The following is a 25,559-nucleotide window of genomic DNA, read 5'->3' on the forward strand; positions in this document are numbered from 1 at the left end:
AACTCTAAAAGTCAACATAATACAACAATATGGACACAGAACTGTCACTCCTCACCCCTCTCCATGCCCACAGAACCTTCAACCTTCCAGGTGATAAACACGATCACTCATTTCAGATTTGTCCTTTCCACGTGGCCATTTCCAAAAGGGAACAGAACAGCGCACACGTATTTCTCATTGTTTCTCACACGAGTAATTTATCTACACCTCGATTTATTCCTCGAAATCTTGTGGGAGATAACGGTCCATATTTCACAAAGCAGTTCGAGACGGGTTAACTGCGATGCCCGTCAAACGTTCTTGACTAGATAGGAGAACCCTAAAATAAAGCTTCTGAATTTGACTACACAGAGCGGCCGAGATCAAGAATCTTGAGACACGCGGAAGGACGATCAATGCGCGCATGCGCCAGGGGACAGGCCGGGGCGGGCCGCAGGGAGCGGGGCTTCAAATCGACGGGGCGCCCGCGTGGGGGCGGAGCTTCACCTAGGGGCGGGGCGGCGCATGCGCGGACCGCACGCGGCCCTCCGTGCGATACACTGCAGTCGGACTCGGCAGGGGATGCGTCTCCGTGGTGCTGCTGCGCTCACGCGCTTGGGAGACTCATGGATTTTGAGAATCTTTTCTCCAAACCCCCCAACCCGGCCCTTGGCAAAAAGCCAGCCACGGACTCTGCCGAAAGGTGATCCTCCCTCTTTCCCTGCTCTGATCGTAGGTTCCCGGCCCGAGGTCGCCTCGGCGTCCCTGAGCGGGGGAGTGTCCGCGTGTGCGTGTTGCTCCAGCTCCGGGATTGCGGGCCCGGCCGGGGCCGCGGCGAAGGTCGCACCTGCAGAGGTCGTGGTGGGCGGGAGGGTCTTGGTGGGCGGGAGGAAGCCGGGGTCAAGGGGGCCGCGGGGCCCAGCAGCTTTGGGGATGGGCCCAAGGGGGCTCCGGGCTCGCCTCGCGCTGGGTTTGGGGCCGCCTGTGTTGGCACCAGCCTGGTGGAGGGACTGGCATGATTGCCCAAGGCCAGGAGTTTTTTTGCTGTAGGAACCCAAGGGTTCCAACTCCTGCTGCTCCACCTTTAGTCCACACACAAGAAACACTACAGACCAATGTATAAAAAAAGGAAATAACTTTGGAATATATTTTGCTTTAGGTTAAAAAATTTTTTTTAAAAATCTTATTTTTAGAATTTACATCCAAAAAGTCATTTACTTTTATTTTTCTGAGTCTGAAATTCGTCTTTCCTTCCAAGTCGACATCTGCCCCTCTTTTCCCCATCTTTCACCATGCCAGTTTTTTTTTTTTTTTTTTTTTTTTTGTGAAACTAGCCATACATCCTTTATTTCGCTCATCTTAGTTCTTGTTCAATTTGATTTCACATCTTGATCGCTTAAACCCTTTTTGACTTCTCTCTGAAACGTCATAATTGAAAGTGTTCCCCTAATGCCTAATCCTTAATTAGATCACTATTAAGAGCCTTATTGTACTTGCAAACACTATCAGGGACTGGATGAATAGTACACTTTTCTTGCACGGTGGCCTTCCCAGCTTCAATTTCCAGCATCCCCCATGGCTCCTGAGCATCACCAACAGTGATCCCTGAGTTCTGAGTCAGGAATAACCTGAACATCAATGGATGTATCCTAATTCCAAAGTAACAACAAAACAATCATTTCACTTAGGATCACCTGGAAGTTAATCATGTCCTCTTAAGGCAGTTGAGAAAATTGAGGCACAGAGAAGATAATGTGCCCTACGTGGCAGTTTTGTTGATAAAGGTGAGGGTTGTTATCCAGACAGCCTAACTTCAGGAACCCAGGACTTCCTCAACAAACTCCTAAAGTAAAATGACTAAATGACGAAAAGGAAGACCTATATTGAAGAGAGCCAAAGATGCTGGTAACTTTGCAAATAGTTTCCTCTGTGAAGAAAAGCAAGGCCAGTTAATAAACTTAAACTGCATAGGAGAAATCAGGTGAATGCCACAGGGAAGACTGAAAAATATTGATGATTGGGCCAAAATATTAGTACAGAGGTAGTTGGCTTACCTTGCACACCACCAACTTGAGTTTAATCTCTAGCGTTCTGTGTTGTCTTTAGAGTTCTGGATTGGTTCCCGATCACAGTCGGATATGGGCCCAGGTCTTCTCCCATTTAGTGCGATTAATTAAAGAAGAGACTTGCAGAGATACACAGTAGCTTCTAAAATGTTTTTTGCTAAAATGTTATTCGAAGGATAGTATTGAAATATGAAAAGTATTTATGTATTTTAGTCTGTTAATACTTTAACCCCAGTGCTTTTGTTGTGCGTTTTTTTTCCCCCCTAGCTTTTAGCTTTAGGTTTTTTGTATTATTTTGGTGGGGCCATACCCAGCTGTGCTCTGTCCTTATGCCTGGCTCTGCTCTCAGGGGTCACCCCTGTCTGGGCTTCGTGGACGATATTTGGTATCGGGAATTCAGATTGGTTGTGCACAAGGCTAGCATTCCACCTACTTTACTATCTACTTAAGTTGTTTGAGTTTTCCTGTGCCTTGTTTTCTTTGTATAATTGTTTTTATTTTAAATGCAGTTAGATGAATCTTAGTTTCTGAGAGTAGTAATTTTAGAATAGGACTAAATTTTAGGAAAGGACCATTTCTGCCAATATGAGATATTATTGTAAGGTTATAGTATAAGTAAAAGAAAAATCCATGAGCTTTCTATCTTGTCACTCAACACATATGTAATATTTTAAGTAATGACAAATAAGTGGAAGAAAGGGTAGATGGGAGAGGATATAAGGGTAAGATGTAGAGACTTTATTTATTTTAATATTTTGGTTTTTGGGGCCACACCCAAGGTTCTCAGGAATTACTCCTGGTTCTGCTCAGGGATTGAAACAAGGTCGGGCAAGTACTTAATTTGCTTTATTCTCTCTTATCCCTGGAGGGATTTCTTTTCTCTTTTTTGATGGGGAAATGGGGTGTTTTGGTGGGGCTCAGGAGTCATTCGATGGGGGGGGGCATGGGCGGGTTATCATACAGTGCTGTGAGTGGAATCTAGAGCCCACTAGTAAAGCAAGCACTCCCAGCTCCTTTGAACCATTTCCGTGGCCCTCCTACTACATGGGTTTCAGCAAAGTGACATTTTAGGATAATTTTGATTGTGTTATGAGTTGTACACAAGGGGGCAAGAATAGCTTGGATCATAGAATCAGTGTCAGGAAGTGGTCAAACATGGATCTGTTTTGAAAATTGGATTTCCCCACAGAATGGACAGAGAGGTCCCTGACTACCTATACACATTCTGTAATTTTGTTTATTCACCTTTCAAACAGGCTTTTAAGTGATAACGTGAATGTGAATTAGTGCTTGCATGTGAAGTCTTTGTGGGCTAACTTGGCACCAAGTAAGCATAATATTAAGTTAGAGTTATTGCCATTATTGCTCCAAGGAAAGTTTTCTTCTAGTGCCAACTGTGATTCGCTACTTCTGAAAGTGCTAATAGAAAAGCATAGGAAATCGTTAGGCAGGAGTCATTGTACAGCAGGTAAGGCACTTGCTTTGCAATCAGCCAACCCAAGTTTGGTCCCCAGAATCCCATTTGGTCCCCTGAGTCCACCAGGAGTGATCTCTGAGCACAGAGCCAGGAGTAAGCTCTGAGTACTGCTGGATGTGATCTGAAATAACAATAAAAAAAATGTTTGTTGGTTCTAATGCTGGTGACATTTGTGGAAGTTTCACAACTTGCTACGACATCTGATGAATGTAACTTAGCTCTAACCAGGTGACAGTCTTCCACTCCACTGAAGGAACAAATGAATCCAGAAACCTTTAAAGAAGTTGCTGTTTGCTTTAACTTGCTAGCAGCGTTGTCCATTCGGAAGAAGCTCTAAGATGCCCAGTTTGCCAATGCTGGTCTTTTCCTGACAATAGTGCACATCTTCACTCCATGCTTGTCCCTTACTGGAACACAATGGTTTTCTGTCCCTCTGTAGATATGGAACCCAAGTCTACTTTGATTTACCTATACATTTTATCGACTGCTTTTCTCTTTTCTTTGTTCTTGGTTTTCGTTCAATGTTGTATTTTTAATTTTCCTTTTGATGTAACATCTTTAAACATCCCAGATGATCCATATGTGCTTTAATTTCTGCCCGTAGGAATCTGAAAATAACTTTCCTTTTGTATTTTTTACACTTGAATGTAAGTTTGGGCTCTTTCCTGCCCAGGAAAGAAACCCTGCACTTCCCTGAAATACTGTTGCTTTTTCTCATTGTTTGCTAACTTTTGGTATCTTTTTTTTTGGGGGGGGGGCACACCCAGTGATGCTCAGGGGTTACTCCTGGCTTGGGGCACCGTATACTTTGATATCTTTTAGGTTCAGAAGACCTCTGGTCCCATCTTGGATAAGGGTGCTTTGTAAATGAATCCATCTTTGTCCCTCCATTTTGAAATTTCTTTAATAGGAAAATTCTCAAAAGTCAGGAACAAAGCGTGTCCTCTTCATTGTATCTCAAGATTTAAGGTCCAATATGGTTTATGATGTATATTCAGTGTCTGTTGGACTTATGGTGTTATATTCAGTATCTGAAAAATGGATAATACATAAAGTACCTAGTATTTGAACATTAAGATGATATCATCCGGGCCCGAAGAGATAGTACAGCGGCGTTTGCCTTGCAAGCAGCCGATCCAGGACCAAAGGTGGTTGGTTCGAATCCCGGTGTCCCATATGGTCTCCCTTGCCTGCCAGGAGCTATTTCTGAGCAGACAGCCAGGAGTAACCCCTGAGCAATGCCGGGTGTGGCCCAAAAACCAAAAAAAAAGATGATATCATCCAATGTTTCAGCTTTTCAGTTTACTTATAAATATCACTTTATCATTAGAACTCATCATAATTTTATATATGATACTTCTGACATTCTTGGATTATAGTTTGAATTTGGGCTTTTTGTATAGCAATTTGAAGATACACCAAAGCAATGATGTATAGAGACTTCAGGTTGACAAATCCTGTGCAGGGACTTTTCAGGTTGACATTGTTATTGATATTTTTGCTACAGAATCCATGATGAAATAGATGATACGGAAGTTGAAGAAACACAAGAAGAGACAATAAAATGGGACATAAAACTGGGATGTGGTCATATGCCCAAAAAAGTAAGATTAAGTGAGCATGTTGGGGGAAAAAAACACTTTTTGTGAGCATTTGAGACCTAGATACATATATTGGAAAACTTGGTTCTACTTTATAGCCAAATACTGTTTATTGGCCTGTGTTGTCTATTAATATGAATTTCTTTTAGTGCATGACTTTTCTTTTTCCTGTGTTTCTGAAAAGGACTGGGATGGGGGTGGGGGATTGTCCCTGCAGTGCTTTTTTTCCCATTTAGGTATTGTAATTTGCAGTATTGTTAACGATGATTTCACTTGTACACTATACCACTACTGCACTCATCACTAGTGTCCCACCTTCCTCTCCCAACCCCCCATGCCTCTCTCTTTCAGGCTCCCCACCCCAAACAACCCTTTGTGTACATCAGTTCTCTTGTGCTGCCATTGGCCACTCCCCCCCCTTTTTTTTTTACCTTGCTGTATATCTTAAAATCTCACTTTTAAGAGAGATCCTTTTGTATTTGTCCCTTTCCTTCTGATAGCTATCACTATGCATGAGGTCCTCTAGTTCAGTCCATGCCACAGCAGATTGCAGTTTTGGTCTTTCTTAGAGCTGAGTATTCCATATAGACCACAACTCCTTGAGCTATTTATCCGCAGTTGGGTTCTTTCCATATTTTGGACATTTGGGTTGTTTTCATATCTTGGCTATAGTATTCATTCAGTGTGGCAATGAACATAGATATGCCAATATCCTTTCAAATTCATGTTTTTGTGTTTGGGGGATAAATGCCAAGAAGTGGTATTGCTGGGTAGTTGTTTATTTGTTTTTGTTTTTGTTTTTGTTTTTTTGAGAAATTTCCATATTGCCTTCTATAGAGTCCAAACCATGTGACATTCCCACCAACAGTTGCTGAAGTCTCCTTTCTTACCATAGCTTCACCAACACTGAATCTTTCCAGACTATTTGCCATTCTCACTGGTGTGGGCTGCTCTCTCAATAGTAGTTCTGATCAGCATCTCCCTAATCCTGAGTACTCTGTAACTTACCCTACTGGCATGTCAAAGCTTCCTTCTTTTTTGGGGGGGACATGGGGGGGGTCCATACCCGGCAGCGCTCAGGAGTTACTCCTGGCTCCACGCTCAAAAATCGCTCCTGGTAGGGTTAGGGGACCATATGGGTGCCAGGATTCGAACCAATGACCTTCTGCATGAAAGGCAAAATCCCTTACCTCCATGCTGTCTCTCCAGCCCCAAAGCTTCCTTCTTCTAAAACTAAATCTAAAGGCATTGCTCTAACTTAACCTCAGTGATGTATAGCTAGTGGCCTGTATTAGTTTGTGAGTGTGGTCCCAAATGACTGCAGGTGGAGTAACCTGAGAGAAATGTGATATCAACAATTGTGAAGAGGGAAGTCACCACATGCGGTTTGGCAATGTGGGTTCTTCTGAAGCTAGTTCTTCTAGACTTATTTTGTCCCCGGTTCTTGATTCACGAGCACATAAAACGTAAATGTGCTGAATCACAATCAAGTTTTAAAATAATACCTATTCTAGTAAGAACATCATCCACAAACTTTTTGTCACTCTTTTTCTCAGTCATCTCCCTTTGTTTCCTTCTAGAGTTCTAATTTGTGCCAACATGTATCTGACTTATACACACTTTCTTTCTCTTTATGTCTTTTATTTCTGATGCTGTTATCCTAACAATATAGGTTTTTCTTGCCAGTGTTTGTACTTTATTGAAATAGAATATTGTGTTTAAGGGATCCAGCTGTGCCCCAGTATTTAGAGGGGTTCCTCCTTGCAATACTTGGCCCACCAAGCTGGCTGTTCATGAGGACGATCTAAGAATGCACAGTTGCTTGGACTCTGTAGTGCCAGCAATTTCCCAGTGTAAGGTGGCATTGTCCAGAAATTTCCAGAGCTGGACCTGGTAATGTCCTGGGGACATTCAGATGCCAAGGATTACATCACACAAGGCAATACCTTAACTCCTGTACTACGCCCAGCCTCCTTTTTTCTCCTGTTTTTTTACTTGATATTGTATTTGTAAGATTGGTACACTTAATAGAATTTCTTCTCTGTATTTGACTAAGCAAAACTTCATGGGAACTGTTGCACACACATAGCAGTGCTCAGGGCTTACTCCTGTCTTACTCCTGCACTAAAGAGTTCACTGGTGGGATGCAGGAGATCGTATTGGTTGCTGCAATGTTAAACCCAGGTCTGTCACATGTAACTCTACACTGTCTCTCCAGTCCCAGACTATCTTTTTCCTAAGGTTGAACTAGTAAATTTTTTGATGTGGTAAACCATGTTGTCATAAATTAGCAGCCATAGGTAAAGCCTTCCTGAGTAGAGAGGCAGGTAGATTTATATGTGCAAGTGCTCTACATTGAGCTGTACAGTGTACAAATTCTAAGTCTTCCTTAAAGTGACAGATAAGTCTGTATGTACAATGCTTTTATAAAATTCTAAATGTTTCAAATATAGTGGTAAAGAGAAATAAACCTCCGTGAACCTGTCACTCAACCTGAAAAATGATTAAACTCATGGTCAGTCTCTGTTTTCTCTAGATTGTTTCGAATCATGCTAGGTTTTTAAAATTGCATTTTTTTTTTGTTTTGGGGACCATACCTGGCCACACACAGGGTTAACTAGTGGCTCTGTACTCAAAAATTACTCCTAGTGGAGTGTGTGGGGTGGGGTGGGGGGATTATGGATGCCAGGGTTTGAACTTGGGTTGAGTGTGTACTAGGCAACATTTTGTGGCCCACGGCCAGCCTTCAAATATCGCAGTATTCGCAATTATTCGCTTACCGAATAATTGCAATAAAAATGGCATTAGTAAGAAAAAAATCGCATTAAACATTTGCATACCCCGAGCAGTTTCGTTCGGGGTATGCAAATGTTTACTTTACTTGCTGTATATCTCTCCAGCCCTAAAATTGAAATTTTTATTTCTGTGTAGCTTCGGCATTCCAGAAACTCTGCTGCCTCACAAAAGAATTTACTCCATAGAAAATCAAAAAGTAAGGACTATTTGCCAGATAGTGACAATGAGTCACTCGGTAAAGACTCAGAAGATAATTTTGCTAAAGCTCTTCAGCAGTATATTCAAGCTAAAGAAATGGCCAATGCTGCCCAGGAATTACCAGTTCCTGAAGATTCCATGAAGAAAGGTCCATCAAAGGAAACGCAGAATGGTGAGCATCTGATGATTTCATTATAGAAAGTTTATCTGGAGTAGAGTTTCTTGTTTTATTTTTGTTTCTTTGGGAGCCACATTCAGTAGTCTTTAGTAGTCACTTCTGGCCCTGGGGAACTACTTGTGATGCCAAGGATTAATATCTGGGTTGACTGCATGCAAGGCATACACCCTACCATAGTGCCTCAAAGCAGCATTTCTTGACTTTTCCATGACCCACTGCTGACCCTTCTTCCTCCCTGGTGGCTCCTTAGCCTCATATCACAGCCATCCATTTATGTTTTTACCTGTGGCTTCCTGTGGAGCCACATATGGAGCCTTGCTGAAAAATGCTCATCAAGAGAACTGATCACAGAAGCTCAGATATGGATCTGGAAAGGGAATTCTATGTTATGTTTCATAGAAAGATGGTTTTCATGGCACTTACACTCAGTAGGGGTGGCACACTAACATGGCCTCTTGGCAGATAAGTACTTCTGGAGTCATTCAGAAGTCTTATCAAGTATCCTGGCTGCTTGGTAATGAAATGCTAAGTCTATGGCATGTCAGGACAAGAAATGCCTGTTTGTATTACTGACATCCTGCATGGACTTATAGTTGAGGATCTGAGTAAACTCAGAACATACAATTTTAAGATGACTAGAATGAAGAAGGGTACTGGGGTGTGTGTGTGTCTGGGAGAATAGTTAGAGGGGTGGAGTGTGAGTGCATGACATTTGAGATACAGACTCACTCCCAGTATTCAGGTACTGTCAGGTGAGTTAGTGGACTCCAGCTAGGGAGCCTGCCTCCCACCCCACTAAATAAACTTAGTCATAAATTTGAGAGCAGATGACAGTTGCGGAGAGTGGGGGTTTAAAGGGTCATGCCCACTGATGCTCAGAGCTTATGCTTGACTCTGAACTCCTGGCAGTGCTCTGGGGTCCACATGGAATACTGGGGATAAAACCCCTGTCAGTTTTGTGCAAGATAAGCACCCTAACTACTTACTGTACTATATGTCCAGTCCCATGAAATTGTTGATTTTCTCATTTTATTATATTCTCTTTAAATGCTCTTCTTTTTCTTTTTTTTTTTAAATGGGTCTGTACATACAGTTTAGATCAAAATATTTTTCAGTGAGAATAAATCTGGGGGCCGGAGCGACAGCAGAGATAGAACGTTTGCCTTGCACGCAGCCAACGAGAGAGGGGGAAGAGAGAGAGAGGAGAGAGGGAGAGAAAGAGAGATCTGACAGTAGAAGATCTGCCAGGTGTTTTCTGTTTGGAGCATCCTCTGGTATGGTGCAGGGATACTACTGAGTGACCCTGGAATGTGGGTCACTTTAGGAGGATCTGACTTCTGACCCAGAAGTTGGCTGATCTTTCTTGTTTTCCTTTCCCAGCAGTACCTTTTATTTTCTGAGGGAAGAGTTAGGGACCCAGAAGTATTTATTTTCTTTTTTGGCTTCTTTGTGGCTTTTTGAGGGAGAGGAAGTGTGGGGAGTTTGGGTGGGTGTGGGGGAGTAATCACACCTAATTATGTGCTGGACATCACTCCTGGCAGTGCTTTGGGGACATTTTGGTATTGGGGGTTGAACTAGGGTCAGCTGCACATGAGACAGGTTCTATGAGCCCTGAACTCACTCATCTTTAGTTTCATTACCCCAGAACTGTTGGAAAGGCATAACATCCTCATCAGTTTCATAGAGTCATGGGAGTCTTCTTTTTTTTCAACAGTTGTGGCCCGGACCACCACTGGTCCTGCATGGGAGTCTTCTTGATGCACAGAAAATGTGTGTGTGTGTGTGTGTGTGTGTGTGTGTGTGTGTGTGTGTGTGTGTGTGTGTGTGTGTGTACATATATATTATATTTTTTGAGACTTCACTGGTGGTGCTCAGGGTTTATTTGTGGCTCCCATTTAGGGTTCACTCATGGTGTGGCTCAGGGAACCATATGAGGGGGCTGGGGATTGAACCCAGGTCAGATACATGCAAGGCAAGAGGCTGTCTTGTTATTGATGTCTTTTTTCAAATCTATCAGCAATTGTTTTAAATATTTTGCTGGCCCCTCATTGGGTACATATTTCTTCCTGTTGTACATTTCATTTGATTTTTAAGAAATGTCCATCTCTATCTCTTAAAACCTTTTTCAGTGTAAAGTCTGTGTAGTCTGATAATAGTATGTCCACCCAGCCTTTTTAAGGAAGTTGTTTGCTTGAATGATTGCCCTCTAACCTTTGACTTTGAGTCTGTTTGTTTTGACTATCAAATGTGTTTCTTGCAGGCAGCAAAAATGTTGGATTCGAGGGAAGTAGAAAGCCTGTCTCGAGTACAGGTGTGGGTGGGGTGGGGAGGAGGGAGATCTGGGAAATTGGTGGTGGGAATATTGCACTGGTGAAGGGGTGCACTGGTGAAGGGGGGTGTTCTTTTATTTATTTATTTATTTATTTATTTTTGGTTTTTGGGCCACACCGGCGGTGCTCAGGGGTTATTCCTTGCTATCTGCTCAGAAATAGCCCTTGGCAGGCTCGGGGGACCATATGGGATGCCCAGATTTGAACCAACCACCTTAGGTCCTGGATCGGCTGCTTGCAAAGCAAATGCCCCTGTGCTATCTCTCTGACCCCAAGAGGGGTATTCTTTACATGACTGTAATCATACAACTATAATCATATTTGTAATCATGGTGTTTAAATAAAGGTAATTTAAAAAATGTTGGATTCAACTTTAGGATCCATTTTGCCACTCTGTGTCTCTTAATTGGTGTATTTAGTCCATTGACATTGAGAAAGAGGGTTGTCATGGGATTGTCATTTTGTAGGAGTTTAGTATGTTTATACTGTCTGCCTTGTCTTAGAGTAGACCCTTAAGTTCTTCTTTTAAGGTTGGTTTGAGTCTGTAAAGTTTCTGAGCTGTTGTTTATTCATGAAGTTGTGCGTCCTTCCTTCAAACCTGAATAAACATCTGGCTGGGAAGTATCCTTGGAAATGCATTTACTTCATTGAGTTTTGCCACTATATCCCACCACTGCCTTTGGGCCTTGAGAGTTGCTTGTGAGAAATCTACTGTTAATTTTAAGGATGCCTCATTGTATATAATTTCCCTTTTTGATCATGCTGCTTTCAGTATTCTACTCCTATCAGTTTTTATCATTGTGACTATTATATGTCCTGGGGTTCTTTTCTTTGGATCTCTTTTAGCTGGTACTCTTTGGGCCTCCAAAATATAAGTTGTAATGATGTCCTTGACTGTAGATTTTTCATCAGGGTTTTCTTCCTGGATATCTGGGACCCCAATGATTCTTATGCTGTTTCTGTTGAATTTATCCCAGAGTTCATTGTCATCTGTTCGTTTTCTTTCAGGATTTTTTTCCACTTCTTCTGTTGTATGGAGGTGTTATGCAGCTCATCTTCTATATCACTGATTTTGTCCTCAGCAAGCTGTTAACTCTGCTGGTCAGACTTTCCAGTGAGGTTTTCATTTCACCTACCATTTATTGCAGCCCTGATATTTCTGTTTGAAATTTTCTTATTTCCGCTTATATCCTCTCGAGTCTTCTGGGCTATCTGTGCCATCATTTCTTTAAGTTCGTTGAACATTTGTAACATTTCCTCTTTAAAGTTCTGATTAGAGAAATTATGTAGGTGGCAGGTGTTGGTTGGGTCTCTAGAACTAACATCTTTAGTCACAGGTGTTGTGAGGTTCTGTGTAGTTTTTCTATTGTGAACTTTGTATTGTATTGTTATTAAGTGTTGTGGTACAGCTCTTTGACTGAAAGAAATGCGAAGCCAGAGAGTGAAGCAGAGTGGCTAACCTCTTACTGGTCTCACACTCAGCTGACCTCATACTGGGGATTCCTCGTCACCCCAAACTCCATCCACAACTGACTAGCAGCTGGGTCTGGGTTCACGTACCCATGAGGGACAATAATCCAATCTGGCCTCCTCTAGAATTTTTTTTTTGTTATTGTTGCTTTGTTTTGGGGCCACACCTGGTAGTGCTCAGGGGTTACTCCTGATTCTGAGCTCTGGAATCACTCCCGGTAGTGCTTGGGAAACCATATTGAATCGAATAGATTCTGGATTAGCCATGTGCAAGGCAAGTGTCTGACCTGCTGTACTATCACTCCAGCCTCTAGATATCAGTCATTCTAAAGGCTACCTCTCTATCATCTCTGAAATGAACTTTCTTGTTCTAAGCAGCGAAAAAAAAGAATAAAAACCTTAAATCTGTTCAAAAGAATGGGAAGCAGAAGAAAATGAAGCGGAAACGGCCTGGTGGTGGGGAAGAAGGACCCAATGCTCTTCCAAGCAAGCGAGTTCCTCGGGACCAGGTACATGAACATAAGCGGGTACTAAGGCACATACATGCTCTGAGATTTCTGACTGATGCCTTCGGGACAGAGGCTGTTCAGCCTTGAGAAGTGGGGGCAGTCCACAAGTAGAATTACTTGGGGTGAAATTCTTTGTCTCTGGTATAGGCTTTCCATGTTTTTCTTTCTCACGCATCACCTGTGCACCCCACAAATCTCTGCCTGCTGACTAAGTAAAGGGGCACATTCTTGGTTTCTGAGTATTTACAGAGACATGGGCAGAGCAGGGAGAAGATATAAAATACCCAGGGTTTATATTACTGTAGTTTTTGATGTAGGTTCCTGAATATCCCTCTGGAAATTAAAACTGTTTCTGTTTATTTGCTGTATTGTTTATTTGTTTGTTTGTTTTCATCATCAGCTGTGCTCAGGGTTTACTCCTGTGTCTGTGCTTAGGAATCACTCCTAGTGGAGCATAGGAGTTCAGAAGACCATGAAGGGGGCAGGGGATTGAATGCAAGGCAGCCACTCAGTTTATAGTTCGACTAACTCTTTGACTTGAAATAATTTTCTGTGTCTCACTTTTAGTTTCTGTTTTGTGTGTGTGTGTGTGTGTGTGTGTTTTGTCTTTCAAGGAAGGCAGACCCGAGGAGAAGCCACAACATGTGAAACTGAGTCCAGGATTCATCAAGCAACACACAGTGGAACGCAAGGGAAAACAGATTTGTAAATACTTTCTTGTGAGGAAGTGTATTAAGGTACATAAAACTATATGTAAGCAAAGTGTATTCAAGCCAACTCTTTTTTGAGAGGAAAAGGAATAATCTCATTTATTTTTTTAAATTTTGGGACTTTGGGCCATATCTGGTGACACTCGGGTTACTCCTGAGTATGGAGTATGGCTATGCTCTCAGGAATCGCCCCTGGTGTGGGGGACTATATGGAATGCCAAGGGATCGAACCACAGTCCGTCCTGGATCAGCAGCTTGCAGAGCAAACGTCCTACCACTGTGCCATTGCTCCGGCCCTGTCATCTCACTTATTTTTTAATTAAAAAAATTTTAAATATATTTAAGCACCATAGTTTCAAACATGTTTGTAGTTGGGTTTCAGTCATAAAAGTACACCCCTACCCCTTCACTCATGCAACCTTCCCACCACCAGTGCCCCCCATCTTCCTCCTCCTCCACCCCTTGCCTGTCAGGCATACTCTTCTCTCACTCACTACCATTGTCATGGTAGTTGTTGGTTTTTTTCTCTAACTGCACTCACCAATCTTTGTGGTAAGTTTTATATCATGGGCTGGTCCTTTCAAACCTCATATCTATTGTCTCTGGGTATTATTACCATACTATCTTTTTTTTTTTTTTTTTTTTGGCTTTTGGGCCACACCTGGCGGTGCTCAGGGGTTACTCCTGGCTGTCTGCTCAGAAATAGCTCCTGGCAGGCACGGGGGACCATATGGGACACCGGGATTCGAACCAACCACCTTTGGTCCTGGATCGACTGCTTGCAAGGCAAATGCCGCTGTACTATACTATCTCTTATTTTTCTTAAATCCCAGAGATGAGTGAGGTTACTCTATGTCTACCTCTCCCTCTGACTCATTTCACTCAGCATAATAGTTTCTGGCAGGCTCGGGGGACCGTATGGGATGTTGGGATGTGAACCACCGTCCTTCTGCGTCTAAGGCAAATGCCTTACCGCTGTGCCATCTCTCCGGCCCCAAAGTAGCCTTCAATTTTTTAATCACTATTTCCTTCTGGGAAAGGGTTGACTAGAAAAATACAGTGGTGAAGGGGCTAGAGTAATAGCAGGAGGGGCATTGCCTTGCACACAGCTGACCCAGGTTTAATCCCTGGCATCCCATATGGTCCCATGAACCTGCTAGGAATGACTTCTGAGCAAAGCCAGAATTAAACCTTGATTGCTTCCAGGTGTGGCTCAGAAATAAAACAAAACAAAAAACAAATTAAGTGATGTGTTCTTTTATATTTAAGAAAATGATTTTAAAAAGTAGGGGACGCTTCACGAATATGAGTTTCATCCTTGCGCAGGGACCACGCTAACCTCTGTATCATTCAAATTTTATTATATGAGCTGCCGAAGTGAGCACAAGAAAATAATTTTAAAAATACTTTGTCTTATATGTGTGGTGTTAGTACTATTCTAAGAATTAGACCTTACTGCTTCGACCTTACTGCAGCTCTTGGAATTGTTTTTGTAAAGTTTAGTAGGAATTATTATGACTCATTTCATACAAGAAATAATGACTTTTGTTGTTTCTTCTCTTGATATAGGGAGACCAGTGTAAATTTGATCATGATGCAGAGCTAGAGAAGAAAAAGCAAATGTGTAAATTTTATGTACAAGGATATTGTACCAAAGGCGAAAACTGTTTATTTTTACACAATATCCTTTATCAAAATATACTTGTAACTTTTATTTTCATAAACATCTTTTCACATTCTAAATATATAAAATTTTGAGTGAAACAAGTGTTTTAGCTATGGCAAATTGTATTTTCCAAGCCCAATTCCTTATAAAAGATTAAATTATATATAGATTCCTCCCCTACCCTTTCCCAGCCCCCAGACTCAGAGTACTTCCCAAGTTACATTAATCACATTTCTTAAGATAGCCATTTCTTATACCATTAAATTTGCTTGTAGTCTGTTTTAAGAATGGATATGAAGGGAAACAGTAACTGTGATAGCCAGTACTCTTGACTTACAGGATTCTAAAATTATCTTTTTCATGTAACTTATTTATTGAATTATTTTAAGTAGAAATTTCTTCTATTAGTAATAAAGTTCTTTAGGACCAGGGAGATAGTACAAGTGTTAAGGCACTTGACTGGATAGAGTCAATCCCAGTTCGAGTCCGGGCGCTGCCTAGGGTCCCCCAGGTCTGCCCAAGAGCGTAAGCTAGGAGTAAACCCTGAGCTCTACCGGATGTCACCACAAAACAAACAGAATAGTCCTTTATAAAGAAAACAAAATCATCTAAAAAAAATTTTTTTTTAAGTTAAAATTGTTCTCTTCTTTAACATTTGGGATACATGAATATCCTTGCAAGTTTTACCATACAGGAGCAAAATGTTATCAGGGAGACAATTGCAAGTTTTCTCATGCTCCGCTGACTGAAGAGACACAGGAACTGTTGGCAAAAGTAAGTAGTTTTAAGAATATGTTTGAACTAAGGTTGAAAATGTAAAAAGATCCATTTTTAACAATTAAAAGAGGCCCGAGATATAGCATGGTGGTAGGGTGTTTGCCTTGCATGCAGGACGGTGGTTTTAATCCTGGCATCCCGTATGGTCCCCTGAGCCTGCCAGGAGCAATTTCTGAGCATAGAGCCAGGAGTAACCCCTGAGTGCTGCTGGGTGTGACCCCCCCCCCCCAAAAAAAAATAAATAAAAATTAAAAGAATAAAAAAATGCCTCATAGGTTATATATGGAATAGATTAAGACCAATTATCTAAGACTTTTTTTTTTTTTTTTTTTTTTTTGGTTTTTCAGGCCACACCCATTTGATGCTCAGGGGTTACTCCTGGCTAAGCGCTCAGAAACTGCCCCTGGCTTCGGGGGAACCATATGCGACTCTGGGGAATCGAACCGTGGTCGCCATCTTTCCTTGGCTAGCGCTTGCAAGGCAGACACCTTACCTCTAGCACCACCTCACCGGCCCCTAAAATTTTTTTTTAAGTTTATAAAATCATTGTATATTTTCCCTTGTAGCTATTTTTTTGTTGTTGTTGTTTTTGTTTTTGTTTTTGGGCCACACCCAGCAATGCTCAGGAGTTACTCCTGGCTATGGGCTCAGAAATCGCTCCCATCGCTCCCAGGGGCCGGTGAGGTGGCGCTAGAGGTAAGGTGTCTGCTGTGCAAAGACCATGGTTCGATCCCCCTGCGTCCCATATGGTCCCCCCAAGCCAGGGGCGATTTCAGGTCAGCCGCGTGCCACCTCTCTGGCCCCTTCCCTGTAGCTTAAAGAATATTTTATACTCATTTCTGGTGTAAATTGGAATATTATAAAACCAGTGTAGTTAGCAATATTAATTAGCTCAACTGAACAAAGGAAAATAGTAAATACAATATAGTACTTCTGTTATATTCTTAGAAGGAAAGTTAAAAGTCATCTGATTAATATTTTAGAATTAAATTTGAGAATTCTGACTGGAGAGATAGTACATCTGGTAAGGCACTGCCTTGCATGCAGCTGACCTGTGTTCGAGCCTCAGCATCCCATATGGTCCCTTGAGCCCTGGCATGAGTAATTCCTTAGTACAAAGTCAGGAGTAACCCCTGAGCATCTCTGGATGTGACCCAAAACAAAACAAAATTTGAGAATTCTTAGTTAAAATTATTTTGCTCAATTGTTCTTTTTCAGTTTGTGAAAAAGGTAGTTAAAAATAATTTTTATTCTTTCATTTCTCATATAATATTTGAAGATAGTTGCTTCAAAATTGAATGAAGAAATAAAGTAAAAATAAAAGATTAAGAAATTCCCTTCAGGGCCCGGAGAGATAGCACAGCGGTGTTTGCCTTGCAGGCAGCTGATCCAGGACCAAAGGTGGTTGGTTCGAATCCCAGTGTCCCATATGGTCCCCCGTGCCTGCCAGGAGCTATTTCTGAGCAGACAGCCAGGAGTATCCCCCTGAGCACCGCCGGGTGTGGCCCAAAAACCAAAAAAAAAAAAAAAAAAAAAAAGAAATTCCCTTCAGCATATGCAAATATTAGAAAATAGGGGTGCTTCTTTCTAACTATCTTTTGATTATAAATATGAAGAGTTACTCTGAAATTAGAAATCATACCAAATGTTTTGTCTTATCAGTGTGAAAGCTAGAGGTGATAAAAATGACACAGGCACAATATTTTTTGTTTCCATTTTCTGCTAATTGTTATTAGATGATTACCAGGATGAATATTATTATAATCACTCAAAATTTTTTGATTGTGTACATTTATTAATTAATGCATTAATGATTATATGATTTTTTTTACATTAGGTTTTAGATTCGGAAAAGAAGTCATCATGAAAAATTCTTAAGAAAGGTAAAATTAGAATTAGCATTTTGGATTTTTTTCTCCCTCTGAAATATCTCTTGTTTTTTTTTGTTTGTTTGTTTGTTTGTTTTTTGGGGCCACACCCGGCGGTGCTCAGGGATTACTTCTGGCTGTCTGCTCAGAAATAGCTCCTGGCAGGCACGGGGGACCATATGGGACACCGGGATTCGAACCAACCACCTTTGGTCCTGAATCAGCTGCTTGCAAGGCAAACATCACTGTGCTATATCTCCGGGCCCTCTGAAATATCTCTTGAGATTAGCATGGAAACAAACTTTTCTGTTTTCTCAAACAAGTCTTATCTCTTCTCCCACTAAAAAAATTTACAAAAAATGTGCTGCTGCTTTTATCTGGATATACTTCTATGTGGCTTCTTAGGGACCTTCTTTCTTCTGAGCTGTTGCTGTCTTTTTTATTTTCACTCTGTGTTTTTTTTTTTTGTTTGTTTGGTTGGTTGTTTTAGATATACTCAACATGCATGATTCATTAGTGTATTTAGTTTTGCCTCTAAAGAGAAAATATTTCTCTTCTTTTTTCTGTTAAAAGGGCCAAACCTGCTAATACTGGGCAGGCCTATGCGGTGGTGGTGATGGTGGTAGTGAATCTACCCCAGGCCAAGGGCTTGTGGATCAGGTGCTCTGCCACTCGAGCCACACTTCCAACTTTTGGCCTTTTTTTTTTCTTTGAATATTTAATAAGTGTTATTTGGTAATTTCTTAAATAACTATCAACAAAACTTGTTAACTTTCATTTAATATCATACTTTTAAGATTCATTCATATGCATATAACTCATTTTTATTTCTCTATAACATCTATCTCTGAATAGGTTACAATTCATTATTTTGCTACATTCTTCCATTTTGTGGGCCGTCTTCTCACTATTTGAAATGAGCAAAATTACTTTTATGGCTTTTTTAAAATGATTATTAAATAGTGCCACGTATCAAACCAGGACTTTACATACACAGAACAAGTGCTCTCTGCCTTTAGCCAGGTGTGTGTGTGTCTGTGTGTGTGCGTGCGTGTGCATATGAAAAAGAACCTTTCTCTGTCAGTGTAAAACTATTTGGACTTTTTACATTTATGTTTAATTCTTTGAGGAATTGTTAACAATTAACCCTGGATCAATCCCTGTGTCTTCTCATCCCCTAATTTATGTTCATATATCATGAATTTGTTTGTTTGTTTGTTTGTTTTTGGGTCATGTCCAGTGGCGCTCAGGGGCTCTGGGCTCAGAAATCACAGGCTCAGGAGACCATATGGGATGCCGGGAACTGAACCCAGGTCCCTCATGGGTTGCCTTGGCCATGTGCAAGGTAACTGCCCTACTGCTGTGCTCTCTCTATGGCTGGAGTTTATATTTTTATGCTTATAGTTTTGACTTTTGGATTTCAAGTCATTGTATTGGGGGGCTTGGGCTGCACCCAGTGTTCTATGTATTGGGGGCTTGGGCTGCACCCAGTGTTCTTAGTGCTTATTCCTGAATCTGCATTCAGTGATCACTCAGCAGGGTTCAGGGGACTCTATTCTCTGCCAGAGATCAAATCAGAGTCCACTGTTTGCAAGAAAATTGCCTTAACTCCTGTATTCTCTTTATCCAGCCCTTTTCAGAAAGATTCTAAAAAGGTTGGTTTCATTCAGCCTTTAAAGATAAAAGTTTCTATTTTTATCATTTCGTGGCCTGCAGTTGGGTGGGGGGTGATTGAGATTTCGTAGCTGATGGGTTCTTTTTCCTCCTTTAACTTTGTATAGGCTGGAGTGTTCCTGCATATATTGGAGTGACTCACAGACGCCCCCTTGTGTCACTGAGAAGATGTGCAACCTCTGACGGTAGCCAGGAGAGGCAATGCCAGATGAGTTGAAGGAAACTCCAGGTGTTGTCCAGGTGTTGCTGCCTTTGGAGCAAGAGCAGAGACTGGCAGTTGGCGTCAGCTAAAGACTCTGCTCACTGAGTCTTTCCCTGCCAAGTGAATATGCACAAGGAGAGCAAACTTGGGTTGCTCTGAGAAGACTGCTATATATTTTCAAGTCTTTTTCATAATTTTTATTTTCAAAAGTAGAATTATATTTTATTATCAATGAAAAAAAAAAAAAACCAACATTTTTTTCAGTGCCTGGGAATCAAACCCAGGATCTCACACAGGAAAAATTGAAGTTCTGTCATGGAGTAGAGTCCTTGGAATACAGCAGGTTTTTATGATGGGTCACAATTCTGTGGCATGGCATAAATTCAAATTCTGTACTTTTTTTTTTTATCAGTTTTCCATTGTTGAACACTTAAATGGTTTTTCATTATTATAAATAAAGTGGGGGCAATGTCTCCTACTATACCATTCAAACTTTTGAAGGTCTGAAATTCTTAAGTGAGCTGTAAGAATGGTAGTTTCTCATATGCTCAAACTGATTATACATTTGTATGCAACATATATTAGAGAAGTATTAAAAGTTCCTCATGTAATGTTCAAATTCAAAATTTTCCTGTCACAAATAACAAGATCCTAAAAATGCACTTTAGAGATTATTAGAAATCACAGTAAAAAACTAGCATCATATTGTTTTTCTTTTTCTGGGAGAAATCAGAACATCTCTGGTTTGCTTTATTATATACTGTGCATTCAAGTTGATAACACTTATTAGCAAAGTTCCATATTAAATGTAAGAGTTATTCTGCTTGAAATCTAGTCCCAGTGAAACAAGAAAGGGAATTGCTAATACTCCATGCAATATTTATTACACATGACCAGTATAGGAAAGAAACCAGCCGACACCTGAGCCTTAGCAGGAGGGTGTCTGGAGTGTCTCACTGCACCTCACTGCTGTCTGCCAGATTGATGGAGCCATAGCCTGGAGGAAGAGAAAACAATGCACTGGAAGCTGCCAGGGAGTCACACTGGAAGGCTGAGTTCAGACTTAAAAAAGTGGGAAAGGGAGGTTAGATTGCTTGGAGGATGAATACTTTATATCTTTTTTTGTTGGTTTTGGTTTTGGGACCACACCTGGCAGTAAGAGATTACTCCTGGCTCTGCACTCAGCAATCACTCGTAGTGGTACCCAGGGAGTCAGTCATATGGGTTGCTGAGGGTCAAACCCAGGTCATCTGCATGCAAGGCAAGCGCCTACCCTGTCTATACTATTGTTCTAGCCCCCCTATTGCCTTCTTTTAGAAAAAAAATTATACAGCCTCCGAACTCCCCAAACATTCCTTAAGTGAACAGAAAACACCAGTTACACAGGGTCCACTACCCACTCCTGGGTCATTCTAGCGCCCCCTAGTGGGGTACTGTTGCTCGTTTTGGGAAATGCTGGTCTATCCTAAAGCCATGTTTCCGTACCCACCCAGTCACAAACACCCTCTTCATCAAAGAGGTTGTTGACAGCATCAACCACAAGAGAAAGCGTCTAAGGGTGCATGATCATGAGGAAGACTGACTTCATGACATGAAGCAGAAACTGAAAAGGAATGAATGTATCAGGAAGAGGAGCGAGCAATTCTTATAAGACATGTTACATACATGTTCTCTAGGATAGTATATACCTATTGTGTAGAAAAGGACTGATAATGCCAAACACACTTCAGAGTTGGGTTGATTCCTGTGAAATCTGTATGTTTTATTTGTGTTTTGCTTTGGGGGCATACCTGGCTGTGATCATGGCTTCCTTCTGACTCTGGGCTCCTAAATCACTCTTGGTGAGACTTGGGGTTCATTTGGAATGCTGGAAATGGAACCTGGTCAGTTGCATGACTCTGGACTTATCACTTCAACCCCAAAATATGTAAACATTTGCATGTGTAATCTAAAACCATAATTTTAGTTCTATCATTCTGAGATGCATATCTCTCTTGTCCTGAGTGTCACAAAAAATGATGAAATTTAGATCTAAGTGACATTAGATCTGATTATAATTGGGCTAGTGGGGAGAGGAGTTTGGGCCACACATAGCAGTGATCAGTGCCACGGCAGCTCCAGTGGGGTCTGTGTAACATGGTGAAAGCCATGCTTGGACTTGAGGCAAAGCTTCACAGAAATTAGTGTCCTGGAACAGTGGCCGGTGATCCCGGAGCAAGAAAATATCCCCCACGTCATGTACTGCTTCTGGGAACGATGATTGTTTTTCTTACTCCATGCTACAGTAACCTGAGAACACTGGGTTCTATAGAAAACCCACAACATAATTATTTGAGAACATGTTATTGATTTTACGAATCACACAGACACTTCCGAGAATGATTTTTGTTTGTTTGTTTTTGGGTCACACCTGGCAGCACTTAGGGGTTACTCCTGGCTCTGTGCTCAGAAATCGCTCCTGGCAGGCTCAGAGGACATATGGGATGCTGGGATTTGAACTACCGACCTTCTGCATGCAAGGCAAATGCCTTACCTCCAGGCTATCTCCCTTGTTCCCCCCCCCAGAATGATTTTTTAGAAAAGAAGCCTTTAGCAGAAAATCAAGGAATTTTGCTTAAAAGCTATCACTAATATTTTAAGAATAATAATAGTAAAAATCATTTAGCCACAACTTTGAATCAGTTATAAGTAGAAAAGTCTCTGATAGAAGAATCTAGGGAAAAGCCCATAGCATAAAACCTGACAGCTGGAGACACTTGAAGGACTGACAGATTCATATGAGTGTCCCTATAATAAGGCAGAAATAGATCAGGTAAAGGAAACAGGATTTCTTACGTTCCTAAGAAAAAGCAAGGCACATAATGGTTATATCTAATACAGGGCAAAAGATGGGAACCACCTATGTATAGGACTAGACTACGGCCCACTTAGCATAAGATTAATCACCTGATCCCTCACCTTACACAAGAGTGTATGATGAGGCTGGTAACAGGAGTGGTACATGAAGGAGAAAGTGTGTCTTATAAACTGCCCTTTTTAGAAATACTCTTAAGAGCAAAGCCTCTTTAATGTCATCTTACACAGAAACAAAAGGATTTACTAAAAAGCAAAGAAGTCTGTGGAAGGCTTGGACCAAAGCAGTACATGATTGGAGACCTAAACCTGGACCCCCAGACATAGATTTAAAATGGTGGGTTTATAACATATTAAATAAAATAAAAACCCTGCTCACAGTTCAGGCTGGGCAGGTTTCTAAAATCAAGTAAAGATTAACCACATTAACCACTAGCCTTAGGTCATCTAGTTAATATAGACAATCACCAGTGTGCCATTGTTTAGAAATAGTAAGATTAGATCTGACTCTTGATGAGGTCAGCATGCTTAGAAAACTATTAATAATGTGTTGAAATGAGGAGCCTGTAAATTGATGTATTTTGATTTTTTTTGCCAATATCCTGCTGTTAAATGTATAAAAAAAAACCTAGAGAAATAAATGCAGTTGCTCTGTAATGAAGGCTCAAGCCAAAGCTCTTAGCCACTTTCCAGCACCCAAGACTTCAAGTCTTTTGTTACACGGACCCCTTGCCCACCTGTCTTCTGAGGAGCACTTGAGTGCTGCCCTCCGACAGCTGAGCGGTCTGTGGCAGATCAGGGCTTTATCCTATCTCTGTGTTCAGGGATCACTTCTGACTGAGCTTGGGTGACAACCCAGATGGTCCGTGTGTAAGGCAAGCACCTTGCACACTGTATTGTCTCTCTGGGCCGTATCAGACCTATTCTATACCACTCTCGCATTTCTAAGTACCAGGTTTCATTTTTGTAGTTTCGGGTTTGTTGAACTTAAAGCCTATTGAGGACATGCCAAAACAGCACAATGAAAGTTCCCGAAACTTAACTGTGTTTCATGAGAACTTTTTTTTTTGTATAGTTTGAGCATTTGTCAGAATTATGAAAAAAATTCATTTCAACAATTTTTTCTCATTCCTTTGGGGGTTCAGTGACCTTCTAAAGATGCTTAGCTGCCATCTCTAGGGTAGAAACTTCTGGTTCAACTGCAGGTGTTGCTTGACATCATAATATCTGCATAGCTGCACTTTAGAAGTATTGTTTGAGATGGTGGAGACCATCTGGGCCTTTCTTCTTTAACTTCTGTTTCCTCCTAACAGCATAGGAACACATTCCTTGTTCCAGAAGATTTGGAACTTTCATTCCTGCTAAAGATCTTTAAGCTGTGTTTTTTAAAAGAGATTCCACGGAGAGGCCTTAATTACTATTAAAAAATATCTTTTTTTTTTTTTTTTTTTTGGTTTTTCGGGCCACACCCGTTTGATGCTCAGGGGTTACTCCTGGCTAAGGGCTCAGAAATTGCCCCTGGCTTGGGGGGACCATATGGGATGCCAGGGGATCGAACCGTGGTCCTTCCTTGACTAGCGCTTGCAAGGCAGACATCTTACCTCTAGCGCCACCTAGCCGGCCCCTAAAAAAAAAAAATCTTAAATACGAGTTTTGTATTCTAGCTAAAACCTCTGAAAAAGTATTTTCAAATTTATTTGGCATGGATGTGCTGCTTGGCAGGTATATTTGTTACATAATAATATAAAATGGTCTTCAATCTTGGGTTTCTTAAATTTGATTCAGTTCCACATCTGCTGACACCAGTTCTTTTCAGTCCATACACTGGTGGACAGAAAGCCAATTTAAACTTCCTTATGTAGCTGTACTCAGTTTCATAAACCTGGAATTAACAGAAATGCCCCCTATTTCAGCCAGATGCACATAACACAGTCATTTCAGTTCATGGAGAAGGAAAGCCTGGTCCCAGTGAATTCCTGATTATCTTAGAGGCTGAATGCTCAGCCTTGTGCTACTGTGAATGGTTCTGTTTTCCCCAAGCTGAGAAGACTGTGAACAGCCCTTCAGGAAATAGAACCATCGCCACTGCCACCACTACCACTCTCCAATTATCCCCCTCCCCCAGTGCTGCTGCTCTAGACTGACCGGAGTTGCTCAAGAAGGGCTGGAGTTTCCCAGGTGTGCTCTGGAACTGAATCTGCAGCAGAAAAGCAAAGTGGTATGAATGACTTTGTCTTTTGAGATGGGCTTTGCAGCAGGCTGTGCTACTAGGGGGCTAAGAGGTAAGAGTGAGAGTTTACTATGGGGGACCAAAAAGATAATTTGCTGAGAAGACACTACTGTTGCCCAGCAATAGTTAAATCTCAGCAGGAATAGTTGTGGGAGCTGCAGGAAGGCCTATGAAATAGTACATTTAGGAGGCTAGTCAGAAATCAAGGAGGGTCTTTTTTTTTTAAGGAGGGTCTATTCTGATCACCCCAAATTAAGTCAAGGTTTAGGAGCTGGGTCCAGTAATGACTCAGTGAGTCTGAGTGAGTTTATGGTCCTGTCCATAGATCTGCCCCTCACTAGTTTGTTCTCTGACCTGAGCCTCACTCAGCTCTCTCTGGTCAATGGGCAGCTATAGCGAGCAGCAGGCTTCCCCGCCTCATGCAGCCTCTCTGCCCCATGCCCCAAAATCATCCTCTCAATAATCTGGAAGCAGGGGCCGGGCGGTGGCGCTGGAGCTAAGGTGCCTGCCTTGCCTGCGCACGGACCGCGGTTCGATCCCCCGGCGTCCCATATGGTCCCCCAAGAAGCCAGGAGCAACTTCTGAGCGCATAGCCAGGAGTAACCCCTGAGCGTCACAGGGTGTGGCCCAAAAACCAAAAAAAAAAAAAAAAAAAAAAAAAAAAATCTGGAAGCAGGTTTCTGCGTGGCAAAAGAAACACTGTCTAAAATTAAAGCCATTATGGGCAAAAATATTTGTATAGAGGCAGTTGGATTGGTATTATTCAGTCAAATTTCCTAACTTCTGTCACAAACACCAAATTTGGGGCTTGTCTGCCACTTGTTCCCTGGCCCCTGCATTTCCACTAAGAATTTCCATCTATCCAAGGCCATCACTCCTTTTCCCTCCTCTCATTTTTCTAATATATTTTCTAAGGCCCTGGACTTTACAAAAACAGCCAAGTTGTTGGTGGCAATGATGTTACCCATGCTAGTT

At 41.6% G+C, this 25,559-nt stretch overlaps 1 protein-coding gene and 1 non-coding gene across 2 annotated transcripts; one reads left to right on the forward strand and one right to left on the reverse strand.

The window, feature by feature from the left end:
* The first annotated feature begins 585 nt into the window (after positions 1–585).
* ZC3H8 (zinc finger CCCH-type containing 8) lies at positions 586–17,633 on the forward strand. Its single transcript, XM_049784461.1, has 8 exons — positions 586–682; positions 5,030–5,126; positions 8,055–8,289; positions 12,471–12,604; positions 13,219–13,341; positions 14,884–14,995; positions 15,645–15,754; positions 17,595–17,633. Exons 1-8 carry the CDS (start codon positions 606–608, stop codon positions 17,622–17,624), a joined length of 918 nt encoding a protein of 305 aa, XP_049640418.1. The 5' UTR covers positions 586–605; the 3' UTR covers positions 17,625–17,633.
* On the reverse strand, positions 14,596–14,699 carry LOC126025278 (U6 spliceosomal RNA). The gene has a single exon (XR_007501308.1). It is a non-coding gene; the product is annotated as a U6 spliceosomal RNA (small nuclear RNA).
* Positions 17,634–25,559: the final 7,926 nt, after the last annotated feature.

This window comes from Suncus etruscus, chromosome 12 (assembly GCF_024139225.1).
Source record: "Suncus etruscus isolate mSunEtr1 chromosome 12, mSunEtr1.pri.cur, whole genome shotgun sequence".
Taxonomy (NCBI): Eukaryota; Metazoa; Chordata; class Mammalia; order Eulipotyphla; family Soricidae; genus Suncus; species Suncus etruscus.

What these genes read in the sequence shown, in the direction of transcription:
- ZC3H8 (XM_049784461.1), top strand. Translation starts at nt 606, where the DNA reads ATGGATTTTGAGAATCTTTTCTCCAAACCCCCCAACCCGGCCCTTGGC. An exon ending in AGCGAGTTCCTCGGGACCAG is followed by an intron (nt 12,605 to 13,218) that starts GTACATGAACAT and finishes TTGTCTTTCAAG; the next exon opens with GAAGGCAGACCCGAGGAGAA. An exon ending in CACAGGAACTGTTGGCAAAA is followed by an intron (nt 15,755 to 17,594) that starts GTAAGTAGTTTT and finishes TTTTTACATTAG; the next exon opens with GTTTTAGATTCGGAAAAGAA.